This window comes from Muntiacus reevesi, chromosome 20, assembly GCF_963930625.1.
Source record: "Muntiacus reevesi chromosome 20, mMunRee1.1, whole genome shotgun sequence".
NCBI lineage: Eukaryota > Metazoa > Chordata > Mammalia > Artiodactyla > Cervidae > Muntiacus > Muntiacus reevesi.
In genome coordinates, this window is record NC_089268.1 from 45,453,138 (window position 1) to 45,475,123 (window position 21,986).

At 46.8% G+C, this 21,986-nt stretch overlaps 1 protein-coding gene across 2 annotated transcripts in view; it reads left to right on the forward strand.

Moving 5' to 3' along the window:
- NEDD9 (neural precursor cell expressed, developmentally down-regulated 9) overlaps nt 1-17,008 on the forward strand; it is a 187,252-nt gene extending 170,244 nt beyond the window's left edge. For both annotated transcript variants that reach the window (XM_065911882.1, XM_065911881.1), the window contains 5 exons: nt 6,362-6,463; nt 7,375-7,476; nt 8,482-9,702; nt 11,665-11,754; nt 14,506-17,008. In XM_065911882.1, coding sequence (XP_065767954.1) covers nt 6,362-6,463; nt 7,375-7,476; nt 8,482-9,702; nt 11,665-11,754; nt 14,506-15,015 — 2,025 coding nt within the window. In that variant the 3' untranslated portion in view covers nt 15,016-17,008. The remainder of the gene's footprint in view (nt 1-6,361; nt 6,464-7,374; nt 7,477-8,481; nt 9,703-11,664; nt 11,755-14,505) is intronic.
- Nucleotides 17,009-21,986: the final 4,978 nt, after the last annotated feature.

Sequence of the window (21,986 nt, forward strand, 5' to 3'; positions counted from 1 at the left end):
AATCATCGAAGGCCTATCAAGACATTCTGTACTTTCAGAGAGGATTTCACTTCTCTCTGCCAGCCTCACAAGTGCACATAAGTCTAATTTCAGGCTTTGAGATGTTCTTGCCCACCGTGATGACTTAAAACCTAGCTCCGGCCTGTACAAGGGTAGGTTCTCTTCCGGTTAATCCTTACTTTCCCATGCAGCCATTAAGGTCCCAACCCAAACTGGAGGATGGTTTTCATGGTTTCTGCCCTCACGCATAGAAGCTGAAAAAACACAATGTAGCCTCTCATACCTGTTTTAGGTCAGCAAATGCCCGGAAGAAAAGCAACCTCAGAATTCAGGGCTTCTCTCTGTGAATTTCTTCTCCATTTTCCTTTTCTTCGTCTTCTTTTTAAAACCTATTTGGCTGCGTCAGATCTTAGTTGTGGCACACGAGAACTTCATCACGTCATGTGGGACCTTTTCGCTGTGGCAGGCAGGCTCAGTGGCTCCACAGCATGTGGGATCTTACTTCCCTAACCAGGGCTCGAACCTGCACCCCTGGCATTGCAAGGCAGATTCTCAACCAGTAGGCCACCAGGGAAGTTCCCCCTTGTCCACTTTTCTATTTTGACCTGGTAATTCTTTACTATCTTTTAAGTTTTGATACCCTCAAGAGGATTTTTCATATTATCTCCTCACTTTTTTAAAGCTGTCTTCATTAGGATGGTTGATCTGAATTACCTTCTGCCCAGTTTAAGTCCAAAAGTGAAATCTGCATAACCTAAGTAACGATTATGATAAAAATAGCTGAGGCTTACAGCTTTACACTATGCCAGGTCCCCTATGTACTTGATCTCATTTAATACTCCTAATAGCCTATAAGTATTATCATTTATGTGCTCCTAATGAGGAAGCCAGCTTCCCTGGTGGCTCAGGTGGTAAAGAATCTGCCTGCAAGGCAGGAGATGTGGGTTCGATCCCTGAGTCGGGAAGATCCCCTGGAGGAGGCAATGGCAACCCCCTCCAGTATTCTTGCCTGGGAAACCCCATGGACAGAGGAGCCCAGCGGGCTACAATCCATGAGGTCACAAAAGAGTTAGACATGACTTAGCAACTAAACAACAGTGAGGGAACAACCTTAGAATGGACAAACACCATGACCGTGTCCTCCTGGCTACTAAGCGGTAGAACCAGGGTCCACACCCAGCTCTGCCTGCTCATCAGACCTAATCCTTTCAATGAGCCAGAGACCCAATGTGACCTTGGCCTTCGGTCCAGGGGTTTCATGTGACACGGGCCTGTCCCCTATGTTCAGAACTAGAGAAAGCATGATCTCTGGTCCTTTGTACTGTATCTTCTTTCTGATGTGAAGACAAAAAGCAGAGTTTGTTTTCATTCCTTTTTGCAAAACTCCCCCATATGTTTCTGGCCTGCAGCTGAGAAGAATGCAGGTGTTTAGGTCACATGCAGGCTCTAGGCTGGGGAAAAGGAAACCAGCTAGTGGCCCTTCTTGGCTCCCATTCAGTTGTGGTTTGCACCAAAGAGTGCTGCAGGTGATAAAATCCTTCCACGGTTTCTGATTTCTCAGCTTTACCCAAGGCTCCCCCTGCTCTGCTGGCCACCCCACTTGCACAGCACTGCCCTGGGTGGCAGATAAGCCACGCCCCTCCTCCCACGGGTGCCACTCATCCTAAAGCTGACCTAACTGGAAACCGATCTCATCATCTGTAATTCCCCTCTGCAGAGCCACACCCCTTTGCTTAAGAAAAGTCTAGAGTTTTCCTTTACTGCCTTCCTTTTACCATAGTCAGTCTATACCTTTATCCGAGATCGACTACATTCAAGGCACTGCACTCAGCCCTGTCTCCATGCTCACAGTGAGAAGAAAAGAGATGAGGTAGTCTGAAACAGTCAGTCCTCAAGGGATAAGCACTGTTAGAGACGTGGGTACACACACAGTCAGCTCCAAGGATGGAGATGTATCTGTCTGGGAAGGGCTTTGTGGGAGAGGGGCACTCAGGTTGGCCCAAAAATTGAATCAAGTTGGCATAGGAGGAAAGAAAGTCGAGCATCTTGTACAAAGACACAGCATGAGTGGGAGCACAGAGGTGAGACACGCAGGGTGCCTGCGAAAAATAGAGTGCTTCCGTCTTGCCGAAGCACGGAACTGGTGAAGAGCTTTGGGGTTCTGCCCTCAGACTGAGGGGGCTGGGGGAGGAAGAAATACACAGATGAAAGTCAGGACCGGCACCTGGGGGCCAGAGACGTGTCGTTGGCCAAGATGCTGTTTGAAATAGTTGAGCCAATTTTGAAAACCAGATATCACATGAAAACCCAGATTTCTGGCTTCTCGTGAAAATTGAAAAGATCGGGCAACACAGTATTTTTTTCAAGATGGCAACTGGCTGGAGCTGAGGACTGGCTGCCACCTCTCAGAAGGGGAGGAATTCTGTGCTCCCAGCACAGGATCTCAGCCTGTCTCTCCCTTCCCCCGACCTGCTCAGCACACAGGCAGCTCCGCATCAGGCCTGGGCCCTGCTACAGGTGCAAACGCAGGCCAACGGAATGTAGAGACACGGGTGACAGACCCAGGGCTCCGTCCCGGCCCAGTGACTCTCACACCTGGCGGTTTTAAGTGTCCCCTAGCCCTCACTGCCACCCTAGACACAGACACCCCATCTTTCAAATCTCAGCATGCACGGGTCTCAAAATTAGGAGACATGGAAGTCTTAATAGCATCTCTGAAGAGCTCAGGCTGCCCAGAACCTGAAGCACAAAATGATGCGAACTAAAGTATGGGACGGGGTAAGCCCTGTGCATTTTCTTGTTTTTTTCTACAAGCAGAATTAGTAGATTTCATTATATGTACATTAATATACAATATTTTTCTCTTTCTGCCTCACTTCACTCTGTATAACAGGCTCTAGATTCATGCACCTCACCAGAACTGACTCAAATGCACTCCTTTTTATGGCTGAGTAATAGTCCATTGTATATATGTACTATGACTTCTTTATCCGTTCATCTGTTGATGGACATCTAGGTTGGTTCCATGTCCTGGCTATTATCAGTGGTGCTACAGTGAACATTGGGGTACATGTGTCTTTTTCAATTATGGTCTTCTCAGAGTACATCCCCAGGAGTGAGATTGCTGGGCCATATGGTAAACAACACAACATTGAAAAGCAATTGTCTTCCAATAAAGTTTTTAAAATCTGAAGAAAAAAAAAATTAGTAGAGAGTTAAGATAACCCCGGTTCCCAAACTTTGATCCTCCCCTGCTGGGATCCAGCCTCAAAGATTTATTCAATGGACTGTCCCCTTTCCACATGTCTACAGTCTGCCCTTTGCTCCATAGCTCTTCTCAGAGATCCACCTTGAGACTCTTCCATTAGTTGACACGAATGATAAGTATACAAACATCCCAGGAAGGGTAGATTCTTCACCTGGACAGAAAACCCTCTGCAGGAGAACCAGGAAAACAGTTTCAGGCACAGCTGGTCACAGAGCCCCGGGAAGGCCACAATTTGCCCCCTCTTTGTGGCATCACTAAGGAATTAAGAGGTCACTTTGGTAATTCCTAAGGCTAAGCCCTTGTAACTATAAATAAGTACGCAGAACGAAAGGAATGCAGGAAAGAAAAACAAACGGAGGGAGAAAGGAAATGAAAAGCCTGACCTGATTTCATTGAGAAAATTAGTTTTTAAGACACTCTTTGTGTGGAGCATCCGTGCCTTGCCTGCTGTGCAAACGCCCAGGAGATTTCGCCCCAAATGTACGTTCCCCTGAGCCAGACCTTGGTGTTCCTCGTAGGCTTGGGTTCAGTGACCCTGGGAGAGGAGAAAGGTTTTTGTGGACTTTGTCAAGCAGTAAGAAACTGGCCTTTTAAACCACAAAACTGGAAACTTTGTAAGGTACAGAACAGTCAGCACTTTGCTCTGAGCAGAGAACACGCAATTGGCATGAAAGTGACCAGGCAGTGGGACGAGGAGGAGACGGTCCAGAGGGCAAGGCGTCCAGCGCTTCGTCCTCCCGGCGCACCGGGGACCTCACGCGGTGCCCCGCCCGCGTCTGACCAGATGCACGGCCGGGTCCCCCCTCCTTGCCATTTATGGACCCGTGTGAGTTGGATGGTCACGTCCAGGGAGGCTGTATTTTGTCGGCTTTTCCCCCTGTGGTTTTCCACCATCTGTTTCTTTTAATGCATAAACAAGGAAAATGACTGGTTTGGAATGCAAAGTTTAAAAAAAAAAAAAAGGATAACCACAGGCATCCTCTAAATGAGAAAGGGAGCACGCAGGAGTTCGGTGACATTTGTCAGGAAGTGAGGTGTTGAATACTGGGGAGCTTGGATGCCCTCTGCCAGGGCCCATCGGCACAGGCAAGGCAGAGCCTCACTGGGACCGCCTTCCTGAGACCGCGCCTCCTGTTTACATGTACCAAGGGCTATTTTCAGATACCAGCACCACCCCATCTATCTCCCAGCCCCCCTCCCTTTTTCAAACTAAAGATGAAGCCCTGCGGCTGGCCTTCGGCATAACCAGCCTTGATTTTCCATTAGCGTTATTACTAACTTGGCAGCCTTGGATAGAATCCACTCTTAGAAGCTTGTAGACGAACAAAAGCAGGGTTGTGAGTAGGTTCTATTAGAGAGCCAAAACAGAGAGCTATAAATAGAGGAGCTGATGAGACAGAGGAAGAGAAGGTACTTCATGTCTCTCCTGGACAATAGTGAGTGAAGAAAAAAACAAATCATCTCAGGGCATGGGGAACACAGTGTATCTTTTCTGAGGGACCAGCATCCTGCTTTAAAAAGCAAGGCTTGCCCTGCACCATACAGTAGCCACTTTGTGAAATGGTTCTGTATGCTCTGTGCCAACAAACCTTAAAGCAAGAGACTCCTTTTTTAAACCCGAGGCAGTGGAGAGGTGGGCTGGGCTGGTGGCTGCATACTAATCTCTTTTACCTTCCTTGCGAGACATAATCAGCTACAAGCACCAGGGATTTAAAAAGCAAATTGAACCCAGGCATTTAGAGCCCCCCAGGGAGAAGGGTACTGGCGCTTTTGGCTGAGTTCCACCCATTTCGGGGTAAGACGGATGTGAGCATTTTTTGCATACTTTCGTAGGCAGCCTGACGCCAGAGTTTTCACATTAGAGAAAGGATAAAAGATGATGGTTTCTCAGGGAACAACCAGCTCTTCCTAATCTGTGATGTCTGTTCTCACAAACGTCAAGGACAAATGCTGAGCTGGGTGCTGTTTGCATGTCCCCCCACAGGGGTGAGGCAGACACAAGACCCTGGTCATTTAGAAGCTCTGGGGGGGATTAAATATATTTTCAAAGGAGATTAAGTTCCAGTCATTTCTCTACCCGTGCTTAGGACACAGTGGGGCGTGTAGATATGAAAATACGAGCCTGGCGGGTGAGGTTTGTTTCATTGACATTAGTTCCAGATGCTGGGCTGCGATGAGTGTGTCTGACATCTGACATCACTTGATCGTGGGCACCGTCTGGATGTTTGCTTCCCTGGTGGAAATGGGAAAATGACTAGGCCTGAGCTCTCTTCCTGGTCGGCTCCAGGACTCAGTATTTCATGCATTTCATTCGTTAGCATGAAATCTCCTGGAGGCATCTCAGGCAGCTGAGCTGTGCGAGCTTTAGCTTCATAAACCTATGGAATTCATGGCCTATGGAATTTTAGTTATAATCGTAATCACGTTGGATGAAGAGGCTTCCTGGGGAAGGTATGAGAGGAATTTTAAGTGGTTCAACTCTATTTACATTATTCACTTTACGAATGGTTTCAGAGCCCTTTTTTCTTTTTCATTATGCTGTGCTCCAGAGGGTTGATCTAGGACTTTCATGATTTAAACACAATTCTCCCTTCAAGTGGGATTTTCAGATGGCTCAGTGGGCAAAGAATCCGCCTGCAATGCAGGAGATGCAGGTTCGATTCCTGGGTCAGGAAAATCCCCTGGAGGAGGAAATGGAAACCGACTCCAGTATTCTTGCCAGGAGAATCCCATGGACAGAGGACTCTGGTGGGCTACAGTCCAGGGGGTCCCAAAGAGTCGGCCACAATTGAAGCGAATGAGCACGCTCCCTTCAAGTACCTTTTGGGAATCGGGACTTGGTCTGACCAGCTTTGAGGTGATTTTGTTACCATGGGGAAGGCAGAGAGATTTCAGGGACTGGTTCTTCCCTGGGATTCAAGAGGGATTTGAAAGTTGACTGGCTGGGTGTCTCCTTGCCTCCTTCCTGTGGTCTCTTCCCTCTTTCTTTTGTCTTCCTAGTGGGGGAGCGATGGGGCGGAGTGTCTGATCATGAGGCTTCCAGGTGCCCTCAGGACTCGGCTTGGAAGTTTACTCGTGTCTTCCCATCCACAGGTGATCACGCCGGTGAGGACAAGCCACGGCTATGTGTACGAGTACCCGACCAGATACCAAAAGGACGTCTACGATGTCCCTCCTTTCCAGACGGCTCACGGGGTGCGTACCAAGCACATGGTCGTCACCGGGGAGAGGGAACCTCGGGCAGCTCTGCTTCTGGGCTCCAGAGGAAGGGGAAGTTCACAAAAATCTGCACATTTCATGTGAAGCTTTATTTAAGTTGTTTATCCAGGGGCCAGTATTACTTGTCTTCTGGATTTGCTTTTTTAAGGAATCCGAGGCTTGGATCGCACGAAGCTTTTGTTGCTTATCCTTTTCTCAGGGAGTGTAAAGTTTAAACTACACTTTAAAGTACAGACAGTGTTGGGAATTCCCTGGAGATCCAAAGGTTAGGGGCACAGGTTGGATCCCTGCTCAGGGAACCAAGATCCCCTCATGCTGTGCGGTGCAGCCACAAACCATTAAATTCATTTAAAAAATAATAAAGTACACACAGTGCAGATTTTTTTTTCACCTGAGATCATTTTTATATTCAATCTAAGTCAAAGAACCCAAAATTCAAAAATTCCATCAATTTTTATTACAAAGAATTCAGCCAAAGAGCAAGGGACTATATAACCTGGTGAACAAATCCATCATTAAAAGTTTGGTACATAGCAAAATAACAAGTAGGACTTTCTCAGTGGCTCAGTGGTAAAGAAACCGCCTGCCAGTGCAGGAGACATGGGTTCCATCCCTGGTCCCGGAAGATCCCACATGCCACGCAGCAACTCGGCCCGTGAGCCACGACTGAGCCTGTGCTCTAGAGCTGGGGCTCTGCAACAGGAAAAGCCCCCAAAACGAGAAGCCCCCGCACCGCAACTAGAGAGCAGCCTCCTCGAGCCATCACTAGAGAAAAGCCCACACAGCAAGAAAGGCTCAGTGGGGCCAAAAATAGATGTGTAAATTTAAAATAAATAAATAAGATGACAAGTGTTTCCACTCCGGGTAACTCGGGTGTTTCTCCCCAGGTGTACGACATCCCGCCGTCCTCTGTGAAGGGCCCCGTGTTTTCTGTCCCAGTGGGAGAAATAAAGCCTCAAGGAGTCTATGACATTCCTCCTAGCAAAGGGGTAAGTGAGGTACTGCGGAAGCTGCCAAAAGCGCGTGCACGTGTGTGTGTGTGTGTGTGTGTGTGTGTGTGTGTGTGTGTGTGTGTGTGTGTGTGTGTGTGTGTGTGTGTGTGTGTGTGTGCGCGCGCGCAGGTGTGTAGATAATCCAAAGAGGAAAAACTTGTCTTTGTGAGCAAGAGCCAGGAGGGAAGGGGAGCCAGGGGGGAAGAAGAGACAACCAAGATGACTGTAGGGATTCCATATTCAACCCCCCTCCCCGTAAGAAAATGGGGCCGTCAATAAGGTGAGCCAGTAAGAAGGAAAAACAATCAATTCTGTTTGGCCAGCAACTCATACATGTCCTGTGGTGGTGGTGTAGTCGCCCAGTCGTGTCTGACTCTTTGTGACCCCTGGACTGTGGCCCGCCAGGCTCCTGGTCCATGGGATTCTCCAGGCAGGCATACTGGAGTGGTTGCCACGCCCTCCTCCAGGGGACCTTCCCGGCCCAGGGACTGAACCCAGGTCTCCAGCACCACAGGCGGAGTCCTTACTGACTGAGCGAGGAGGGAAGCCCGAATGTCACATGGCTTATGTTTATACGGGATGTCACAGCTGAATCAGGCTGTGTATACCATACGGGTTTGGAGTCACCCTGGGCTACACCGGCACAGGAAGTACTGTCATCCTCATTCCACGTAAGAGGGAATTGCGTCTCAGAACCTTTCAGCAGATGATTGAGCATCACTCCACTAGCAGGTCCCCGGGGAGACCTCCGGTCTCCTGACACGTGGGCCAGGAACCCCGAAAGCAGCTCAGGCAGGAGGGTCCACACACTGGGCAGCGGGGCGTCCAGGGGCGGGGGCGAGCGCCCGGCGCAGCCTCGGGAGACAGCTGATGGTGGAGGAGAGGGGAGGGGGCGGCACCCGGGAGGACCGCGGGCCCTCGTGGGGACGCACCGCGCGGTTTCTGCACCCCCGCTTAAACCCGCTCGGCAGGTAACAGTGTCCTTGTCCGCGTGCTTCCCAGGGATATTCCACTCCACCCTCCGGCTACAGAGACGAGGCCGGGCTCCGGGAGAAAGAGTACGACTTCCCGCCTCCGCTGAGACAAGCGGGCAGGCCCGAGGGCGTCTATGACATCCCCCCGACGGGCGCCAAGCCCCCGGGGAAGGACCTGCACCCCAAGTACAACGGCGACGCCCCCGGAGCTGCCGAGCTGGCCCCGCGGAGACACGGGGGCGCGTCCCTGACCCAGCCGGCCCCCCAGCCGGCCCCACCCGTGGGCCCCCAGAACAACGATGCCTACGACATCCCCCGGGGCGTCCAGTTTCTGGACGCGCCAGCAGAGACCAGCGGGAAGGCCAGCCCGGAGGAGAGGGACGGGGTGTACGACGTGCCGCTGCACCAGCCGCCGGAAGCCAAGGGCCCCGCGGACGTGGTGGACGGCATCAACCGGCTGTCCTTCTCCAGCACGGGCAGCACGCGGAGCACCATGTCCACGTCCTCCACCACCTCCAAGGAGTCCTCGCTGTCCACCTCCCCGGCGCAGGACAGGAGGCTCCTCCTGGACCCTGACGCGGCCCTCGAGCGCCTGCTCCGGCTGCAGCAGGCCCTGGACGGGGCCGTCTCCAGCCTGCTGGCGCTGGTCACCACGGACTGGCGGAGCTACGGCTACATGGAGCGGCACGTCAACGGGGTCCGCGCCGCCGCGGACAGGGTGGAGCTGGCCCTCAGGGACTATCTGCACTTCGCGCAGGGCGCCGCGGCCAACGCCGCCTGCCTGCCCGAGCTCGTCCTCCACCACAAGGTGAAGCGCGAGCTTCAGCGGCTGGAGGACTCCCACCAGATCCTGGGCCAGACCGGCCACGAGCTGAGCGAGTGCGGCTGGTCCCTGAACGTGCTGGCCGTCCACAAGCCCCACAACAAGTGGGACAGCCTGGACCGCTTCGTGATGGTGGCCAAGACCGTGCCGGACGACGCCAAGCAGCTCACCACGACCATCAGCACCAACGCCGAGGCCCTCTTCAGAGCCGGCCCCGGGAAGGGCGGGCCGGAGAGCATCACGAACTCCACCGAGTACCCGCCCGCCGGCCCCCCGGGGCAGCTGCCGCCCCCCGGGGACCACAAGGCCCCCGCCCTCAACAAGCCACTGCCCCCCAGCCTGGGCAAGGAGCAGCCCCCCGACTGTAGCAGCAGCGATGGCTCGGAAAGGAGCTGGATGGATGACTATGATTACGTCCACTTGCAGGTAAAGACGCCGGACTCCTAAGGCTCCCGCGTTCACATGCGGGGGCCTGGGGCTCACACCTGTGAGATGCAGACTAGACCTCGGCAGTGGAGACCACGATTAAAGGTTCAGGAACACAGTTACTGGTTCACAAGCTGGAGGCAGTGTTGTCCAGTAGGAAGAATGCAAGTTAGAGAGTCCAGAGTCCTCTAGACTTTTCCAGGACACTGACTGTGTCACCAACTTATGTAACCTCACCTGATTTCCTCATGTGCAAAATGAATGAAGCACAGAGTTGAATTAGATCTGATTTATATGCCTCAGGCAAGCATATCCCCCCCACTTGGATAGTGCTAAGTCACTTCAGTTGTGTCCAACTCTCTGCTACCCCATGGACTATCACCCACCAGCATCTCCAGGCAAGAATGCTAGAGTGGGTCGCCATGCGCTCCTCCAGGGGATCTTCCCAACCCAGAGATCGAACCCAAGTCTTCTGTGGCTCCTGCGTGGAAGGCAGATTCTTTACCGCTGAGCCACCAGGGAAGCCCCAAGTAGGACAGTGGGCCCTCAAATAGGCCAGCTCCACTTGCATTCACATTTCATGATATGGTTCTGTAGGATATTTAATTTGAAGAAAAAAATATAAGTAGGAGGAGGGGTGTGCTTCACTGTTATAAAAAAAAAAAAAGGATTTGAAAACCTCTGCACTAGAGAATTTTCTAAGTTTCTTTCAGCTCTGTACTCTGTGTGTGTGTGTGCATGTGTGTGTGTGTGTAATTATTCACAGAGAAAGTTAACCCCACCGTAGTCTTACTTTGAAGACCACTGGGCATTTGCCGATTGATCTAGAAGTTAACCTGCATATGGGAAATCAGGCCATCACCGTCTACCTCCTACAAGTGACAGTTCTACCAGATTGACCCGGAGTCATGACAGCTTGCCGTTTCCCTTCGGGGGATTAAAACGTTCTAAGATCCGTTATTTAGAATTTGGCTTACTATCTCATTCTACCATTCTTTTCGTTTGACTGACAGCCATGGGTTGTCCCGAGGATTACTGAAAACCGCTCCATTGTGGGTGCACTTAGAAAATTCTCTAGTGCAACTGGGGGCGGAGGGAGCAGAGCCACGCCTTGTGCAGGAGAGCTGTGTGGGGAGAGAGTAGATGGAGGCATTAAACATCTCCCCGGGGACGTCCCTGGGAGTCCCAGGGGTTAAGTCCTCTGCACTTCCAATGCAGAGGGCACAGCTCCAGTCTCTGGTCAGGGAATTAAGATCCCACATGCCACGTGGCTGAGCCAAACGACAACAAACAAACAAAAGGCATTTACCTGGCTGGTTGACCAACTCTGTGTTTTGGAAAATAGTGATTTGCTATAGAATTGCAGATAACTTGAAGAGACTAGAAATGTAATGTGGCCCACATTTAGACCTGCAGGGGCTTCCCTTATGACTGAGAAGGTAAAGAATCTGCCTGCAATGAGGGAGACCTGGGTTCTACCCCTGGGTGGGGAGGATTCCCTGGAGAATCGAATGGCTACCCAATCCAGTATTCTTGCCTGCAGAATCCCATGGACAGAGGAGCCTGGTGGGGTACAGTCCACAGGGTCACAGAGAGTCAGACACGACTGAAGCAGCTGAGCAGGAGGTTTAGGGGTTTGCAGATAATCTATTAGAAGAGAACCCTGAGAAAAAGTACTGCTTAAGGGGGTTTGGGGGAGTGGAGGTCATGGATAGTCCTACAGAAATGGTAAAGTGGAGTGGAGGTCATGGCACCCCATATGGAAATCGATCTTAGTTTTCACTTCCGATTTACACAGTGACTCTGGAGGTTCAGCTGAGAACTGGGGTTCACAGGACCTAACTGGGCATGCAGGAAGTTTCCAAAGCAGTGGAGGAGTATTTACATGTTTGTCAATGAAGCTGGTAACATAAGTGAATCATAGTGGTGATGTAATGTTTTCTTTATGTTGAAAAATAAAAGGGGAAGGAGGAGTTCGAGAGGCAACAGAAAGAGCTCTTGGAAAAAGAAAATATCATCAAACAGAATAAGATGCAGCTGGAACGTCATCAGGTACGTTCAATCGGAACAAAAACTATTTAGTGTTGAAAAGACTTCCCATTTAATAAGAAAGGTATGACTTCAAAAGATCGTGATTTTGATCCTTCCAGTACACTTTGGCATCAGTAGGGTTAAAGAACAAAGAAAAGGTTTATGGCCTTGGTAATCCAGCTGGGTGTACCTGGACTCTGTTCAAATAGCAGCTTTCCAGGCTAAGCCTGTACATCTAACACACTAGGACTGTTTGGGTTAAGGCAGTTGGTCTCAAGTAGCAAGACCCACTCAAACTGGCCCAAGCAAACGAGTTTTATGGTAAAGCCATAATGGGAGAATTCAAGAACAGAAAATGAAGATACAGCCACATCTGAAAGAACGAGGACTGTCCATTCCCTCTCCTTTCTCTCGTTCCTTTGCTTCTCTCTAAATTGACTTCCTTTGCCTCTGTTTTCTGGCAGTTTCTTCTGTCTCTACTCATTTGACTTCCCTGGGACTTTTACAGAACCCATAAATGGCCACTCAAAGTCTTTTCTGTAGATAGGTTTTCATCTTGGCTTCCTAAGCTAACAGCTCCTTCTCTGGTTTATAAAATTCCCCCAAAAAAGAGAGTCTGAGCCATATCTATCTCTGTCTGTCTCCTTTTCTCCCCTCTCTCCCTGTCTCTCCAACACAAGCCTATGGCTTGGCTATTCTTGGTCCAGTTTAAGGGTTGAAGGGCAGGATTCAAAATATATCCAGTCCATTTACTAAGGGCTTCAGGTAAGGCAGTTTCGTTCAAAAGTTGGGCGTGAGTGGGGCAAATAATAATGGGTATTGCTAATATAAGGGCATAAAAACAGCAAGAAATGGGTCGAGGATTTCTAGGCCTTTTAAGATGAACTGAAATGGTGTGCAGTGACATGAATAGCACACAGAACTCAGGAAACCAGAGTTCTAATCTGTGCTTTCTCACCAACCAACTACATGACCTTAGGCAAGTCACTTAACCTCCCCAGACATCAATTATTTCTCTAGAAAATGAGAAAATCCCTCTCCCCTCCATCTAATGAGATGATATATTTATGAACATACTTGGAAAAGCATAAGCTAACTATGCTGAAGCATCACCCTGTTTATATTTGCTTTGGCGTTTGGCCAAGTTTAGACTGCAGGGCTTTAGGGGACTTGTTGGAATCACAGTAAGAAGAAAACTAAGAAGAAATCTAAGGAGAAAACAGAGTCTAAGGAAACTAAGAGTCTAAGTGCATTTCTCAAGGGAGAAGCTGGGTGCGGCTAGCCCTGCTCAGACTCAGCCCTATCTGAGGGCAGAAGATTGACTGACTCCTAAACTCCGGTGATGGATAGTCCTTGCCTGCCAAAGAGGGTCTCTCCTGACATTTGGTGCAACAGCTGGAAATTATTGCAATTTAGATGACACACCATCTAGGGGCCACGAGAGAAGGGAGAAAGCTAACACTGAGTCTGACCCGGGGTGAGGTCCCTTCCTTGAGACAACGTTGAGGGTCCAGGTGATATGATGAGCCCAGTCAGTGTTCAGATCCCTTTAGAGAAGACCTCTTCCACAGTGCATGTGTATTTACATGCATTTGTTTTCTTGTTTAGTCGCTAAGTCATGTGCTCCTCTTTGCGATGCCATGGACTGTTGCCCACCAGGCTCCTCTGTCCCTGGGATTCTCCAGGCAAGAATACTGGAGTGGGTTGCCATTTCCTTCTCCAGCAGATCTTCCTGACCCAGGGATCGAACTCAAGTCTCCTGTATTGGCAGGCATATTCTTTACCACTGAGTCACCTGGGAAGCCCCATTTATATGCATTAGTCATCCCTATGTTGCTGGATAATGACATGTATAAATCTGGTCAGAAAGAGTAGGAGAAATAGAAAAGGGTTATAGGTTATCTTTTATGTAAGTATCTTAAAGGGACAAAGTCAACGCTTTCCTCTACAAGGAGCAAACATCAGTGGCTGACTTGACCAAGAGATCTCTACATTTGCTTTTCCCTGACCACCACTCAATGTTTAATAAACATTTACCTAGAGCCTACATAATACCAAACACTATTCTAAACACTTTGCAAATATCAACTCATTTAACCTTTGCAAAGACGTAGGAAACTGTTGTTATCCAACTGCTCAGTCACATCTGACTCTTTGCAGCTCCATGGACTGCAGCACGCCAGGCTTCCTTGTCCTTCACTATCTCCCAGAGTTTGCTCTAACTTATGTCCATGGAGTCAGTGAGGCCATCCCACCGTCTTATCAGGGTGTATATCTCAGTGGTAGAGCATTTGACTGCAACCATCTCATCATCTGTTGCCCTCTTCTCCTCCTGCCTTCAATCTTTCCCAGCATCAGGGTCTTTTCCATTGAGTTGGCTCTTGGCATCATGTAGACAAAGTATTGGAACTTCTGCTTCAGCATCAGTCTTTCCAATGAATATTCAGGGTTGATTTCCTTCAGGATTGACTGGTTTGATCTCTTTGCTGTCCAAGGGAACTGGGTTGAAACCCTACCCTGCCTTCCAGCCTGAGGACAGAGACCAATCGTGTCCAGTTGCAGAAGTCAGAGCCAGAGGATTCCTTAGGCATCCTCTTTCTGAACCTCTGCATTTTACAACTCAGGAAAGGCAGGCAACCCTTGTCGGGCCTGGCATCTAAAAAGCACCTGTCATGAACATCCCTGCCTTACAGCTGCAAGCCCCTGGTTAGTTTCCACTTTGCCAGACATTCCTCGTCCTTAACCGACTCGGGCTTTTTTCCTCCCCTGCAGCTGAGTCAGTTCCAGCTGCTGGAACAGGAAATCACGAAACCCGTAGAGAACGACATCTCCAAGTGGAAGCCATCCCAGAGCCTCCCGACCAGCAGCAGCGGCGTGAGCGCGCAGGACCGGCAGCTCCTGTGCTTCTACTATGACCAGTGCGAGACCCATTACATCTCCCTGCTCAACGCCATCGACGCGCTCTTCAGCTGCCTTAGCTCGGCGCAGCCTCCCAGGATCTTCGTGGCCCACAGCAAATTTGTCATCCTCAGCGCCCACAAACTGGTGTTCATCGGAGACACGCTGACCCGGCAGGTGGCCGCCCAGGACGTTCGCAACAAGGTGATGAACGCCAGCAACCAGCTCTGTGAGCAGCTCAAGACTATAGTTTTGGCCACCAAGACGGCCGCGCTCCACTACCCCAGCACCCCCGCCCTGCAGGAGATGGTCCACCAGGTGACCGACCTGTCCCGGAACGCGCAGCTCTTCAAGCGCTCTCTGCTGGAGATGGCCACGTTCTGAGCGGAGAAGCGGGAGAGGGAGCACTGCCTGGGGTACCGAGGGAAACTGGAAAGTACTCTCTGGTTTTTGTAAATCTTGTCTATTTTTGTAGATATTTTTGTATAAAAGTGAGAGACTTTAACATTTGAGGGGTTAGATGGCATTCAGAAATTCAGGGAACTCCAGGGGGCAGGTGGCTTTCCCCCCCCCCCGTGTGGTTCTTATGTACACACGTCAGCATCTGAGACACAAACTGTACAGAATCTTGTCCACGTGTGTGTGACTACCTGTTCACGTTCGTTTGTAGATGTTTGTCTGATACATTCCATTGAGAACCATGAGTTAAGAAGCACCTTAGGAAGCACCTCCCAATGCTGCATTTTCTTTTTAGAAAAGACCTACCAGCTGGTTGTAATATTGCTCTACACATCCTCGTGATTGTTCTGAGCCTGTTGCTCCCAAGTCTGAGACACATAGCGATGTATTTGCAAGTGTTCACCTTCCATAAGGAGGCAGGTTAATACCTCGTTTTCCTTTTTGAAAGCCCTTCTAAAATTGGCCGTCTCGGGCATGTTATTGCAAGGTGCCTCACTTTTGGTTGGGGAAAAAAACCCTCTTAAGAAAGCTTCAGAAAGTATTGATATATCTTAACCCAAACTCTTGACACGTTAAGTGCCAGAGGAGAGACACGTGTATTTTGAGGTGGTATCCCGATTAGGGCTGGGTTGTTTTAACACAGAGAGGACACTGTTCCAATAAAAGACCACGTGTTCCCCAAAGGTTTTCTTTGATGGCCCCACCAGGTGGCACGGGGGATCTAGTTTCCAGACCAGGGGTGGAACCCATGCCCCATGAAACTCCCCCATTGGGAGTTCAGAGTCTTTAACCACTGGGCCACCCAGAAAGTCCATCCCCAGGGCTTTCTGATCATCGGCATTTATGAATGATTGGGCCATGAGATTTTCCAAAGGATGTTTTCAGATTGGCAAAAAAAAGCATATTGTTTGCAGCAGGAATTCCTAAAGACACATCGGACTGTGGTCATCCACAAAAGGAAGACGGTTCCACCTGAGTTGTAAGCAGAGGCCTTTCTGACTCATTGTACTCTTCAGTGCTGCTATCCCTGGTTCCTGAGGGAAGCTGGCCAGGTCCTCAATCACCTAAATGCTAGAGATGCCACTCCACATCTTACTCTTAAAAGAAGTCGTGGCTTGATCCTCTACCCTCCCTAAAACATGCACATGCAGACCCAGCGCTGAGAGCAGCTGTCTGGAGCCATCTAGGCTTTACAGCACTGCCTGGCCAATGACCCCATGTACACAGCCCATTCGCTGTCCCCGAGCTCAGCACAGCATCCATTCCACAGTCTGTCCTCCGCTACATGCTGGGGTCGGCACAGCACAAACACATCACGAGCCATCGGATTCATCACGGGGCAGATGAAACCCTTTCTACCCAATGGGTAAATGTATTCACATGTCACCAAGTCAAGAAGCAAGTTATTTATGGCTTATCAGTCCAGTTTTTATTTAATGATCCCATTCCAGTCAATTGGGAAATGTTTGATTTGCAGTATATGCCTTGACTTAATTAAGCTTGCTTGTTTTAGACAACCAAATTATCAGAACAGGAAAGGATTTAGGAGAGAAAGATACATGATCTAAGTGGGATTAAAGAAAAAAATAAAAATCAGTGAAACTTACCCAGAAGGTGCTTTTCAAAACAACCACTGTTGTAGTTCTCAACGTCCTAGTCTGCCAAAAGAAGTTGAGATTGCTGTAGGACAAGCAAGTGTGTGTGGAGGAAGGGGGTTGCTGAAAATCAACAATGAGTTTGAAAAAGTGTCCTTGTAGATTTCATTGTATAATGTGTATTTCTTAGGAGATGACTTATTCTAAGCTAAGAAGTGACATTTCATGTTTTCAAAACCAAAATGTTCAATCTGTATTAATCTCTTTCCCGTACTATATGTAGAGGCTATTTTTACATCATTAAAATTTTAGATGTCTGTTTTCATAGGCGTTGGGTTTTCTTTTTCTGTTTCTTTCTTTGTCACACAGTTAAATGTTAGCTTATTTTGGCACTCCTAACATAGAAAGTTAAATTATCGTGAGTTTATTAATACTATAGATCTGGATTTTTGAGTAAAATTGAGACCTGTTTTTTTCATTTTGTGTCACTTCGGGGTGTATTGCATTTGAAGAAAATTCTGGAATTTGTGAGCATTACCAAACCCAAATATCTGGAAAAAGGCTTCTCTTCACCAGGAAGCCTGAATATTTAAATGGTAGGTGGGATGGTATCTGCTGTCGTAATGTGAATGTTACTATTCATGTCATTTTAGAATCAAAGAGAATTGCTCAATGCATTCTTGAATAGACATCAAGAATATTTAAAAGAAAATATATTTGATGAAAATAGATTCATAACCATATAAATTATCTGTAATGCTTGGCCCATTTTCATTCTGCTATCCTACTGAGAGTTATAGATAAATTATATGAATATACCTTGAATGTACTCTTTTCCCACATCTATAAACATTTCCAAGGAAAGTGTCAAGGCACTTACTGGGAAATGGAAAGTCTTCTGGAAAAAAAAAAATGGTGCTGGAAAAACTAGATCTCTCCATGGAAAAAGCGGAATATTTACCTTACGCTCTACACAGAAATTAACTCAAATGCTCAAATGGATAATAGACCTAAACATGAAGATTTAATACTTCTAGAAGAAAATGACAGGAGAAAAATCTCCTGTGATCTTGGGTAGACAAGAGTTATTTAGATAAAACCAAAAACATAAATCATAAAAAATTGATAAATTGGACTTCATCACAATTTAAAACTTTTCTAAGAGAACCATTAAGAAATCAAAAGGTCAAACCACACACTGGAACAAAATATTTGTACCACATACCTCAGTCAAAGATATGTGTTAGAATAAGGATACAGATAACTAAGTTTTTTAACTGGGCAAAAATTTTGGATGGAAATCTCACAAAAGAAGGCATGTGAGGGACTTGCCTGGCGGTCCAGTGGTTAGCACACCAAGCTTCCTCTGTAGGGGGTGTATGTTCAATCCCTGATCAGGAAGTAAGATCTCCCAAGCCAAGTAGCTAGCAAAAAAATAAAAATAAAAGACATGAATATACAATAAAGTAAGTGAAACACAAACCCACCAAATGGAATCTTTAAAGTAAAAAGATAAGCCATACCAACTGTTGACAAGGAATTGGAGCAAACGGAGCTCTTATACCCTGCTATGGAGAATGCAAAACACTTGAAAACTAGATTGGCAGTTTTTAAAAAAATTAAATGTATTAATTAAATTTAGTTTAATTAATATGTTAAAACCATGCATGTGTGCGTGCTCATTCACTTCAGTCATGTCTGAGTCTCTCCAACCCCATGGACTGTAGCCCGCCAGGCTCCTCTGTCCAAGGGATTCTCCAGGTAAGAATACTGGAGTGGGTGGTCATTTTCTCCTCCAGAGGATCTTCCCAACCCAGGGATAGAACTGAGCCTCCAGGGAAGCCCCATGACACCGTGAAAAGAAAAGTGAAAGTGTTAGTCACTTAGTCGTGTCCGACTCTTTGTGACCCCATGGACTGTGGGCCCGCCAGACTCCTCTGTCCGTGGGATTCTCCAGGCAAGAATGCTGGAGTGGGTTGCCATTCCCTTCTCCAGGGAATCTTCCCAACCCAGGGATCGAACCCAGGTCTCCTGCATTGCAGGCAGATTCTTCACCATCTGATCCACCAGGGAAGCCCTCATGTCACCGTAGGACCTAGGAATCCATTTCCTAGGTATTTGCCCAAGAAAAAGAAAAGCATAAGTTCATACAAAAAGCATGTGTGTAGTAGCTCTATTTGTAATAGCCCAAAGCTATAAACAACCCAAATGTCTATGTGAATGAATAAACATTGTTAAATATCCACACAACAGAATATTACACAGACATACAAAGGAGCAAAAAAAAAAGGAACAAAAAACAACATGAATGAACTTCAGAATCATTGTGACGCATACCAGAAGAAAGAGTACACACAGTGCACATTTATACAGAATTCTACAAAATACAAACTACAATGGCAGAAAGCAGATCAACAGTTGTCAGGGAAGAGGGGTGAGTTACCGAGGCTCTCAGGGAAGCTGGGAAAGATGAAAATGCCCATCTTCTCAATTGTGGTGATGGCTTCACAGGTGCATGCATGTTGAAACTCATGAAACTGTACACTTGGAATGCACACAGTTTATTCTTTGTTGGTTATTATCTTTTTTATACAAGTGGCCTAAACACTCCAATTACAAGTCAGAGATTCTCAAACTAGATTCTTTTTTTAAAGAGAAATACTAAATTTATATTTTATCAAAAGTATTTATTATTTAATGCTTTTTAATTTTTTAATTTAATTATTAATGCTTAATAATTTTATTATTTAATGCTATTTAATTTTATTATTCAATTTAAATAATTAAATCCTTTAAATAATTTTTAAATTAAATTTTAAAATTTAAATTCTATTTTTAATAAAAATTTAAATTCTATTTAGTTTAAATAAACTAATTTTATTTACTTTATCAATTAATTATATTTAATTTGATTTATTTTATTATAAAGTTATTCATTTATTAACATATATATGATTTATTTCATCACTGGAGGATAATTGCTTTCCAATGTTGTGTTAGTCTCTGCTGTACAATGTGAATCAGCTCCATGCACACATATATCTTACCTCCCTCCCACCCCACCCCCTGCAAGACTAAATTATATGCTATTTGAAAGATGCCCAATTTAAGTAAAAATACACAGATAAGTTAAAAGCAAAGAGAGAGAAATGTACCATGCACATCCTAAGTTTTAAAAAGAAAAGCTGGCATAGCTTTCTCAGCAGACAAAGCAGACTTCAGAACTTGGGCAAACAGGGGTTCATCATCATGAGAGGATCAGCTCATGAAGATAAAACGTTCCTCAATGCAAATGCACCTGGTCGTAAAGGTTCAAAATACAGTGAAGCAAAAACAGAGAACTGAAAGGAGAAACAGAAAATAATTACAGTATTCAATTCTAGGCTGGAGATACTCTCTTTTAGTGCTTAGTAGAACAAGCAAATAAAAAATAGTGAAGGACAGGAAAGCCTGGCGCGCTGCAGTCCAGGAGGTCACAAAGAGCCGGACATGACTTAGCAACTGAACAACAACGAAATAAAAAACGGTAATAACTGGAGTTCTCTGGAACTCCCCTACATTGCTGATAGGAGTGCAAAATAGTGCAACCATTTCGGAAGACAGTCTGGCAATCTCTTATAAAGTTAGGTATACATTTGCCGTATAACCCAGCCATTCCAAAGGTGTTTAGCCAAGTGAAATGAAAATCTATGTCCATGAACAAGGGCCTAGTGTATAGCACAGGTTATTAATATCTTGTAATAACCTGAAAAGAATCTGAAGAAAAGAATCCCTTCGCTGTCCACCTGAAACTAACACAACATTGTAAATCAACTAAACTTCATTTAAAATGTTGTTTGAAAAAGAAAATAAATGCCCACAAAATTAACGGCTTTATTTAGCACAATCCCAAAATGGAAGCAATCCAAACGGCATCAACAGGTGAGTGGATAAATAAAGAGTGGTTTCTGCATACAGTGGAATCCTGTTTGGCCGTAAAAAGAAGGGAATAAGGGCTTCCCTGGCGGTGCAGTGGTTAAGGCTCTATGCTTCCACTGCCCTGGCTGTGGGTCTGATCTCTGGTTGGGGAAGTTCTATGAGCTGCAAGGTGCAGTCCCCAAAATTTGTTAACTAATTTTTAAAAATAAAAAGGAGGAAACTAATTACAGATCTTGCAGCAAGAATGGATCAACCTTACGATCATTATGCTGGGGAAAAGCCAGGTAAATAAAGACTACATATAAATACGGAGCTCTGGAAAACACAGGGCTAATGTGTAGCAGCAGCTCAAACCTGTGACTTTCTGAAATCAGAGTTGGGAGTTAGGAGTTATCTGGAAAAGAGCGCAAAGGAACCTCTGGGTGTGATGGATATGTTTTATCTCAATGCTATATATGTATGTTTTATATCAGATGTGTGTGCATTTGTACTTTTCACTGTCCAATACAGTGGCCAGTAATGTTACATGTTGCCATTGAGATTTTGAAATGGGGTGAACTGAGGAACTGTTTTTTCATTTTAGTTACTTTTAATTTAAATAGCCACAAGTGGTGAGTGGCTACCACAGTGGACAGTACTATATTTACGTCTTGATTCCTAGGGTGATATGTGAACGTAAATATTTGCATGTGTTCAGTCTCTCAGTGGTGTCTGACTCTTTCCACCCCATGGACTGTAGCCTGCCAGACTCCTCTGTCCTTGGGATTTTACAGATGGGAATACTGGAGTGGGGGTGATATTCCCTTCTCCAGTGGATCTTCCTGACCTAGGGATTGTACCCAAGTCTTGTGTCTCCTGCATTGGCAGGCAGATTCTTTACCCCTAGCATCACCTGGGAAGCCCGAATATTTGCATAATGTACACTTAAGTGGGTACATTTTATTGTATGTGAGTCATGCAGGAATAAAATTGATTCTGAAAAGAGGTAAAAATATCCCCCAACCAACTGTAATGTTTCATTGTTTTCACATCAATATTAATGCTGATATTAATAGAACTGATATTATTTCAAATCAGTATGATCGCTCACTAACTCACAGAAAACCTGGAGGGCCTGCAGAAGAAGGGCCAGTCGGAAATCCCAGCTTTGTAAACAGTCCATCAGGGCTAGCTCATGACCCACCTGGAGACAGACGTGGTTTCCTCTGCCCCAGTCAGTGAAAGGCGGTCTGGGCTTCAGATGATTCCCCATAAACCACATCTACATTCTTCCCAGTGTTTGCAGAGTTATGATGAAAGAAACGCTGCCGCTCACCAGAGGACGTGAGAAAGAAGGATTGGATTATTCATTGGACGTTTCCTGCCTGGCCGAGCAGAGCAGAC